Source organism: Nelumbo lutea, chromosome 5 (assembly GCF_056320005.1).
Source record: "Nelumbo lutea isolate HS-2025 chromosome 5, American lotus-T2T, whole genome shotgun sequence".
Classification (NCBI taxonomy): domain Eukaryota; kingdom Viridiplantae; phylum Streptophyta; class Magnoliopsida; order Proteales; family Nelumbonaceae; genus Nelumbo; species Nelumbo lutea.
Genome location: NC_142688.1, coordinates 34869382 through 34879734, shown reverse-complemented (window position 1 = coordinate 34879734; position 10353 = coordinate 34869382). Strand labels below are relative to the sequence as shown.

The 10353-nt window shown below is 38.0% G+C and overlaps 1 protein-coding gene and 1 long non-coding RNA gene across 7 annotated transcripts; both read right to left on the bottom strand.

The window, feature by feature from the left end:
• Positions 1-272: 272 nt before the first annotated feature.
• Positions 273-5614, bottom strand: WNK6 (WNK family serine/threonine-protein kinase 6). 6 transcript variants are annotated; one of them, XR_016099327.1, is made up of 11 exons: positions 5343-5614; positions 4654-4764; positions 4536-4573; positions 4167-4394; positions 3864-4084; positions 3498-3655; positions 2951-3404; positions 2046-2859; positions 1387-1480; positions 988-1183; positions 273-866 (listed from the first exon to the last, which is right to left on the bottom strand). XR_016099327.1 is itself a non-coding variant. In XM_088945158.1 (8 exons), exons 2-8 carry the CDS (start codon positions 4738-4740, stop codon positions 2012-2014), a joined length of 2034 nt encoding a protein of 677 aa, XP_088801284.1. In that variant the 5' UTR covers positions 4741-4764; positions 5343-5614; the 3' UTR covers positions 1709-2011. The 6 variants fall into 6 exon arrangements, 3 of the variants coding, with proteins under 3 accessions (XP_088801284.1, XP_088801286.1, XP_088801287.1); XR_016099328.1 differs by having other exon boundaries at positions 988-1130; XR_016099326.1 differs by having other exon boundaries at positions 988-1480.
• Positions 5615-7995: 2381 nt separating this feature from the next.
• LOC148851638 (uncharacterized) lies at positions 7996-9937 on the bottom strand. Its single transcript, XR_016099329.1, has 3 exons — positions 9476-9937; positions 8990-9358; positions 7996-8858 (listed from the first exon to the last, which is right to left on the bottom strand). It is a non-coding gene; the product is annotated as an uncharacterized LOC148851638 (long non-coding RNA).
• Positions 9938-10353: the final 416 nt, after the last annotated feature.

Below are 10353 nucleotides of genomic sequence, written 5' to 3'. Positions count from 1 at the left end.
TAAAGGGGAAAAAAACAGCATCATTTTGTGTGACAGACAAATTGATCTCAACACATTCAAGAAATACTTAAACATGAATTTCTTCTGGCTGAAAAAAAAAAGAAACTAAAATAGATGTGTTCTGAAACAGGACAAAAGCACACTGAACTAAATTTTGAGCATCAAGGGCATAGAGGAGCATAGGAAAACTTGGGAAGGAAATGTAAAATAATCCTGCAGAGATGGATGGGTAGTAAAGGAACAGATTGATTCAATATATTAATGCCTGTGACTGTTCAATTAGAAACATTGATTCAACATATTAATGCTTGTGACTGTTCAATTAGAAACATTGTGTGCATCCATACAACTTGGGAGCTTTGATCATTATCATTATTCAAGCCCAACTATATGGGGTAGCTACATGAATCCTGTTTCGCCATTCCATTCTGTTAAATGCCAATATCCATTGTTAAGTTATTGGCGCTCAAATCATCTCACACAACTTATACACGTCCTTTTTCATCTACCCCTCGCCCTTCTAGCCCCTTCAACAGGGACCTTTGATGAGATCAAAAAAAGAGAAAAAAAGGACAAAGAGAAGATATAAATCCAACTAGGGTTGGGAAATATCTGATCATGGTAACCCTAAAACATCTATTCCCTACCTGCATTAATGCAAGAAACTGTACCATTTCCAGGGAGAGATTTTTACATACCTTTTGATGCTGAAAATTTTAATATGAAACTTAGCAAGATAAATACCTTTTGATACTGAAAATTTTCATATGAAATTGGCAAGATAAAATCAACTCATTCAGTGGCCCCACAAAATTCCAATGGCAGTTGCATGCTGACCAAAAAACTGTCTGTAGCTATTCCAGATCCTATATCAACGAAATTAGACCCAGGGTAATCATAAAAAAGAGATGAGAAGCAACAACTGAAAAGTAGAAGAGTAACAAAAATATGAAATAATGAACATTGCAAAATCTAAGAGAGAAGTACCCATGAATATGGCCTCATGTTTTGTTGATAAATGGTTAAGAATTGATTCTGTCCCAACTTGCATGTTGCACCCAAGACTATTTGGAGTTCTCAAACCTTTCAAACCATGTCTTGCACTTCCAAGAAGACAAGGGACAAAAACACTACTGGAGTGTCAGTCATCTTCCTCATCCTTTTTGCATCAGCATAGCCATGGCTGAAAAATTCTAAAGGCAGGTGACAGAGAAAAGAAATGGAAAAGAACAGCAAGGTGGATCTAAGAATTCAACTAGCAAGGTGGTGACACATAGCATCTAGATATGCACAACTCAGAGGAATTCTATGAGCACAACTAAAGAGAAAAGAATCAAATATAAAGTTTTAATGTTTTCATCTAACTCAACTGATGTAGGCATTTACCTCATGGTCCTTGAGAACAACTCAACTTCCACATTCTTGGAAAAGATCCATTTGAATCCTGACAACTCAGCTGTAAGTTTATTCTTCTAGAGTCCTTCAAGCATAAAAATAGCATTATAAGTGAGAATTAAATAGTATGTACAAACCAACAGGGCCACCTTTCAAGAAGAAACTGGTCAGATAGAATTTCTTATGTCATAGTTTCTACTTCCATCTGTTTTTCTCATCAGATGTTTTACATGTCACAAACCTAATAATTGTTTTTCAGGGAAGGGGGGAGGGGGGGAATAAAAAAAGGAAATGACAAGGGCCCAATTTCCAATGGCAAACCCACTATTGGCACAATTTGAATTTCACATGATCAAATCATATTATTAGTGATTGATGGCATAGAAGAAAGAAGGTTTTGTTCTCAAAGACACTATTAATTCTCCTAAAGAAGGTTCGACAGCTTATCCTAATCACAGTATATCCTCTGTGCAATAAATCAGACACTAAGATTTTCTCAAGGTGAAATTTATATACAAGAAGGAATATGAATTTGTGACAAGATAAACTCTCCTCCATGAACGGGTTTTCTACATTTGAAAGGAAGAACAACAAAACAAATAACTAAAGTATCAGATCATTCAATTGATGCTATCTTCTTCTGTGACAACCTCTTTCTAGCCTCCATAATAGCCTCAAGCCTTTTCTTAGATATGTCCTTTATTGCTTCCTGGTATTGCAATTCGATCACCTCCAACTCCATTCTTATTTCCTCATCATCATCGTCATCAGCTAAAACCGCTGAGGAAGAATTGCTTGGATTACTCGAAAAGGTTGGCAAGTTATCGCTGCCTGTGTTGATAGCAGTTTTGTCATCAAGAGGTGGACCTATTTCAACTCCAGAAAGAGATTCTAGAACTTCTCTTTTCATCTCATATTCAGTAAAATCCATAAACCCAGACTCTGCAGTCATGCACCTTGTGAAGGAGCAATTCTTTCCATTTCCTTCAGTAGAGAATGCAGAAATAAATGAAACCCCAGAACTTCGGTCATCTGCCATGGGTGAATTTTGGAAGCCAAAATCAGCATGAGACATGGTTTCATCAAGATTTCCATGGTCATGAACTTCATGCATTGGCTGAGTAGATCCTTTGACAAAAAAAGAATCGCGGAAAGATGGTAGGCTCAATAGGTTGGGAACTACCAGACCATTTTGGAATGATCCAGCTGAGCTTTGTCCATATTCAAGTAATTGATCCTTGCTATGGTCTTCTGGGTTTTGGGTCCCGTTTGGAGGAACCAGCTGATCAACAGGAACACATGGTTTCCAATTGGGTATCAAGTTTATCAACAACAAATCAATCAACTCAGCTATAAACATAACATTCTGATCAGCTAGTTCCAATTGCTCAACCATTTCACTAGAAACTGAAAGGGCTGTGTCGCTGTTGAGATAAAATAGGAAATGTATATTCCTCACTCGCCCTGCATTAAGAGCAGAAAAATTAAGTGTCCACCTAAATACCTAAGAACATGAACACTTAGAGTGAACATGAATACCAAAGAATATCCTTACCCTTATGTTCACCACTCTGATCTGCAATCCTTAGGATTAGTGATACAGAGTTCTCATCACTCCTCTCTCCTTTCAACTTGAAATAATTGCCCCTATTTGTCCTTTGAACCTCCAGACATGGACTATGAGAACCCCCATCAACAGAATTCTCAATAAATGTGATGACAGGTGGTTCACCAATATCATCAGCATCCACCTCCATGGGAAGAGGTGATTTCTGCATACTAGTAGGCTCCACCGAGAGCACACAACGATCCCCAAATGCCCCTGATCTGGGTGGAACAATATCAGGAAGTAGTAATGGAGAATTCCTGGCAAAACCATCCACTTGAAGAAATGGATCTTTCAAGAGCACTTTTGCCGGCAATCTTTGAGCTGCCGGAACCAAACACTTCTCTATAAACAATTTCATTTCTGGATCTTTCACCTTAGAGAGGGAAGCAGGTTTTATTCCCTACAAAATTATTTAGAGATAAATTAACTAACTAATTTTAGTGGTAAATCATAGGCTATTGGAAAATATAAAGTTTCTACTATGCCGACTTACAGATGACACTTTCTTATATATTTGAGCAGAGTTTTTACATTCACTGTAAGGATATTCGAAGGTAACCATCTCTAACATACACATCCCAAAAGAATATATATCGACCAACTCATTGTAATCTTCTTCATAAAGCTCAGGTGCCATAAACTCAGGTGTTCCTGCAAAGACCACTTCTGCATGTTACTTTGAATGAGATAAAAATAAACTAATACCCAAAGAAAGAACAAAAAGAGGTATTCTCTTAACCATCAAATGTAAGACATAGGAGGAAACCTTATATGTTAATATGTCCAAAATCTTAGTTTTCTTCTGCAACCATTTACAGATTAACAATGATCAATTGAAAACAGGGAAAAAAGATCATACCAATCACACTTCGTGCATTAGCATGTTGCATCACAGTTGCCAATCCCAGATCTCCAATCTTAACTTCGCCATGGTTACCATTAATAAAGATATTATCACACTTCAGATCCCTATGTATGATAGGTGGCTCATGGCCATGTAAATAGCTCAAACCTGTCAAAATCTGTCTTGCCCACCCCTTCACTGCCTTCATATCAACCTTTTTGTGTTTCTTGCGGTACCTAAGTCAAGCATCACATTAAATTAACAACAGCACTAATTTTCCATAAAAAAAACCAAAATATCATATGAAGAAAAACTTACTGTCTTAAGCTACCCGAGGTAAACAATTCAGTAATAATATTGATGGTCTTATTCCGGTCATCAATCCATGAATTGTAAAATCTTATTATGTTGTTATGTTTCAGAGATTTCAAGAGGTGTACTTCAGAGTAAAGCCTTTCCAAGTCTTCTGGTGACTGTAACACATCATCAATCCGAACTTGATTCCAAGCTACTTCAATTCCATCAACTTCATCAAACGCCTTGTAGCTATAATTATAATAAAATTAAGGAATGCATGTAGTAGATGGGATAAGACACTAATGATGAGGAATGAAAATACACGGACAAGCTTAGATAAGTTTGAGATAACCATCAAATATTTTTCAAAATAGACTATTTAAAGGATACACAGTCTTGTAAGCTCCTTTCCCCAAAACTTCTTTATACTGTTAGAACATAAAACCAATTAATTAGAAAACAAAAAACCCAAAGATTTAAATTATCAACAAGACATCCAATGTTTTACCCGGATATATCGATTAGTTGGATCAATTTCAATAGCATCAGGGTCTGGAGGCTCGGGATGGCCTGAGCTCTCTTCCACCCCCTCCATACTGACCAAAGCCAATATCCGAAACTACAGAAGGACGAAATGATCTTAACAAAATTAATTAGAAACTACATTTATTCGAGAAACAGCACAGCTTTCAAATTTAAATAGTTTTGGCACTATAACGTCCTACGGCTAAGGTTCCAACCAACACAGAGGAAAGATATTCCAACATAGATCAAAAGGGCGTTACTTGAAAAACACATTTTTATGGGAGAATAAGTTGTAAACCATTAGGCTTGCAAGGTAGGGGATTCATGCCAATACGTGGAAAGGCACGTGCATTGATGCATTCACGGACTCGACTGCAGAATTTAAATTCCCATACACCCTAAAAATTTATCGTTCGAATGACATCTCAAAACCCAAACATTGACGCAAATGTCACCACTAAAACAAAAGATTATGTCACCAGAAACAATAGAAGATTGGGGAATGCATGCCATACGACAAACATTTACGAAATTCATCCAAAATCAATCATAATCATAATATCAAAAAACAACAAGAAAACCTAACTAAAAACGAACCATGATTAATGCAAGGTACGCCGAAATACAAATTGAAACCCTAAAAAAATAAAAAAGAAAAGAATCTAATAATACCTTCAAACGCAATTCCTTCCTGGTTTTATTCTCGCGAAATTAAGATCCATGAAGAGGCGAGAAGAAACCCTATCACTAATTAAGGAACGAATACAGATGTGCCCCTGAACCGATCATAACCTCCTGTCTGAAACAGCAAAGCAGCGCTCTTTCTCTCCCTGCTCCTTCTCCCCCAGACAAATTTTCGTTCCATCTCTCCTTCGTAGAGGCATGGCAGCAATGCAACAGCAAATTTTCCCTTTCCGAACGCGGGGTGGTACGTGGGGGAGAATGGTGCTACGTCGCCCTCACCATAATCACGTAAGGCCCCTCTCTAGCATCTGAGCCGTCCATTGCGCATGAGATTACTACACACGTCGGATTGGTATTTTTCTGCTTTAGTAGCCCCTCCCTTGTCTCCCTTCCATAGTTTCTTCTCTTATGAGAAGAATCCAAGTTGGCAAGGGTTGTTTGGATACCGAATCTACGATGAGACCCACATGTAATCAGCAATTTTTAACCGTTAGATCAGGAAAGAGTGCATCATCTTAATTCGGTCCAAAATGCCAATTCGACTCTTAACCGCTCCTTAAGTGGTGTTTGGTACTGTGGTAATTTTTTGAGAAATTATTTATGTTTTTATTCCACATAAGCATGCAAAAAGGAGATCAGATCTGCTCCTCACACCGACCTCACACTTATAATTTATTATGGACGAGAGATGTTCTCAATGCACGGTGAATGTGCCTATGAGGTGCTCATGTATGAGGAGCAGATCCCCTTCCCGGCAAAAGAGCAAAAGGGGTAGCACATCCCCACAAATCACTAGAACAAATGCCAAGAAAGCTTACAAAAAAGAATAGATACCACACCATGCATAATTGACTAGGCTTCATGAGCAAAGCAGTCAAGCTTGATTCACCTCATGGAAGACATGCCTGTAAACTAGCCATTCTTGAACAACTCCTTCATTCCCCATACAATCATGAATGATGCTTTTTTGAGGTTCCAAGGCAGGATTTTCACTTGTTGCAGGCAAGCAATCACAAGCTTTGAGTCTTTCAAATTTAGAACTAGGTTATGGGCTTCCCATGTAACCTATGCTTTGGCCAAATCAATAGTTGCTACACCAAGATTATAAGCTTTTACATCGATCAGTTCCCCTTATCGTTCCAATCGTAAGTAAGTTCCACCTAATGTGCTTCCAAGTCTTAGAATTTTTCTCCTCATTAGGCTAATTGATTATTGATAGCATCATGGTATTCCATGAAAGAGTTTAGGGCCCTTTCTATGATCATATAGGTAGGGGTAGATGTGTTATTAAAGATTCTTTGATTTCTTATTTTTCCAAAGCTACCAAAGGATGGATACATGTTTCATCCTCATTTCATGGCTCTCTATTTATATTGAACCACCATTCTCTTAGTGAAGAGTTTTGGTCTTCTATCCCTCTAAAATTAAAAGTATGCGCCATCCAAGTTTGCTTCGCAATTATGCAATTTCTAAATATATGATTAAAATCCTTTTCCTCCCCACATAAGCCATAGTCGCCATCAAGCATTTTAAGCTTCATGACCTATGTGGCGCTCTGCCTAATGGCATTGGAATAAGCAATAAACAAATAAGCTTCGGGTTTGGATTTAGTCTTCACAAAATCCGTCCTCATTGTCCTCACATCCCTTTCAACGTTATATTGAGACTTTTCTTGTTGGGGCCTCACAACAATCGCCCATAAGATATTAAGCAAAAAAAAAAAAAACTAATATAATAACAAAATAACGAAATCCAAGCAAAAACAAATAAAAACAAGTACTACCAAGAACAAAAAGGATTTATGTGGTTCGACTTTATTATCTATATCTATGAGAGAGACGAAAACTGTTCTTAATTATAAAAAAAAAAAAATGAGAAACAATATAGGTTACCTTGTAGCTTGCAACTCAAACTAACCCTTAGCCCTTATACACCTATTTGCTCTTTCCTCTCTCTCAACCTGAATAAACAAAAGACAAGAGAAACACTCCAGTCTTGCACCGAAAACACCATCTTTCTCTCTACCTCTAGTTTTTTCTTCTTTAACAAGAAAAAGAGTAAACTTTTTTCTCACTTATTTAAACTCTATATACAAAAGAGACCTTTTTATATGTAAAACCTTCCTTAACTTAAAAGAAGAACCGCACTAATTGTTAGATTAAAACATAATCAAATAGTGAAAAAATAAGACACAACTCTAGCATATACCTTTCAACAATCCAATCGACTAAGTATATTAGATTCTTACATACGCCACACCACCCAAAGTGCGAAGCATTCCATCAAATGCTGATTTTCACCATCCCAATATATGTGATGTTTTACATAGATTGATCACCCATTTTCCTCTATTGGAATGTACAAAAATATTTTCTCTTGGAATAAATATATATAGAACACAGAGAATCTAAAATCTAATTATTTAGAGAAAAATTGTACATACCTTCGGAGACTATGAGAACGTCTTTGAAATCATCTGATGCAATTGCAACGCTTCCAAATTCATCCCCATTATTTTTTTTTTGTGTAAGATAATCTCTCTTAATGCGGTCAAATTCCTTGCATCTGTAACATTGTACTTTGCCCTTCTCTTAGATCCCCTATCAGACAACTTTCCTTTCGTACAAATAAGAAAGTAAGGTAAAAAGTAAAAGGGCCTGTCTTCTTTCTCCACCTTGGCATTAAACATTGTTAAACAAACTTAGGTGTACAATTGTCACTTCAAATATAAATTTGTAGTTTACTTTTTCCTAAATAAAGTTTTTCTAGCTTGTCTCACAGTTTTGATAGTTTTGATGTAGAATCTTCTTCCATAACATTAATTTGAAATGTGTCCGTTGTAAGAGTTTTGTTGGTTTCTAAATCAACCTGCAACATAAATTTAAAAGTACAACCCTGACTATAATTTTCCTTGAAAAAAATCGAATCCAGAAATCGTGTGAGAATGGATTTTCACTTTTCAAAGCCTTGCAATAGCTTGATGGGCACACAAAAGTTTGATCCAAATGCAAGTGGCAGCAGCCTGGCCCCTTTAGAAGCAATTTTGCAACTTGCCCATCTTAGCATTGAAAGATTGGGATTGATAGGGACACTGTCCTTTGCAAGCATCGCCCATTTTGAATAGGATGCGCCACAGCTAGAGTTGTTCTTCCTCCATCCACAGTATACAGTCTGAGGCTGCAAGCGCTCCGACTCCAACAAATTGTCTTGGGTTTATGTTGCATGACGTCGAAGCAAGCATTTTTCTCCACACCTGGTGCCAGTTTATGGAAGCTGATCTTTTGACCCAACAAGTCACCCTTGAGCTGTAGAAACTAGAAAGCTTTGGTTTCACGCACCTCTTCTGAACTCTGAAGGTACCCTACGAAAGGGGAAGTAGTAGTCCTCTTCATGTGATAAATGCCCCACTTTTTGGGGCTGATTTATTCACGTTTATCCCATTGGTGAGCTTCAGATACTTTCTGTTGTTCATGAGACGATATTTCCTCAAGGCCCGAAAAAACCCTACAAAAATGGTGACGAGAATTCCATCAATTTTACATAAGTGTAAGAGATATTCCCAATAAACGGCCCACTGTTCATTGAATCAATAATACGTACAGACAGAAAGAATATGTGAGAATGGGCCTCCTTACCTTAAAAAGGTCCAACTGGATGATGCTATACTGATATCACGTCTTGCTTCCTTGTCACATCCGTAGACGGGTTTTGGGCGGCTACAACTTGACACTTATTCCATGATTCAAGGATCTAGCTTAATTCGGTTTAAACTGAAATTCGGATCGAGTTCTAGCCTGATATATAGAGTACCCCCAAGCCCCAATAGCTAGGAGCTATTTAACAGTGGGACCTGATATTCTAAGTATACAACACATGGCAAATTATGAGACCCCCAACTGCTAATGCCGGTTACAATGGTGTGGAGATGCATAGGAAGATCATGTCACACCATTCCTAAGAAAGTCTCATTCCACGCATCAAAATCAGCCCAATAATCGACTAAGCTTCACCTTCCAAAAATTAAATCCATTAATATGGTGTAGAACTATAGATACTTTCTTGCTTTATTTTTATGTCATTTATCAGAAACTTTTTCAATGATCCAGCCCAATGGCACTTACAGAAAGAGACGACCATAGTAATCACAGTCGAACCAATCAACCCTGACCAGGGACCATCAACGACGTCCGATCCAGCTCTCCAGACATTGGTGCAAAACTACAAACCGCTATAAATCAGCATTTGGAGTTTAGACCTCAGCAGCAATAATTCCGATGGCAACTCTAGAGGCTCAAGCCGCTCCGACCATGGTTTTCAAAATAGGACCAGACTGGATGGTCAGACCAAAAAAACCAGGAACCGGTCACCTGACTGGTTTCGTTTTCCCCCAAAACCGTTGATTTTGATCAACAAACCACTGAACCAGCTGGTTAACCATTCAATCAGGTTTGACCATTTTTCAAATATTTTTTATTTTTTTGTTGGAACAGGCCGACTGTTAGGGTCAAATGGGTAACTGGACCCCTGACCGGTTCGGTCACCGGGTCGGTTTTAAAAACCATGGCTCCGACCATTACGCTCCAAAATGTGGAACCGTTAAGAGTCACGCATAGAAGTATGGAGTTCGAAGCATCACCTTACCAACACAACAATAGACCCATTGCATTACCTTACCTCTCTCTCTCTCTCCTTTCCCCTCTCTCTCCCATTTTAACTTGAGAGATGTGGCAGGCAGCTAACTGCACCTACACCTACAATAGTCAATAGTCACGAAAGAGCCACGAGAAGACACTGCTAAGGCTCAAATTTCTCCCAGCTTCTGTCAAGTCTGTAGAGTTGTTCACTGAGAAAACATTTCTCCCAGCATTTACCAAAGTCTGCAAAGCAGTCCACGAAAAATATAATGCACAGAATGGGAAAACTAGTTGATTACTTGATTCGGAGTATGAAATCTAAGTGGGACCAACAGTGGATATATTAGGATTCTCAAGGAAGACAG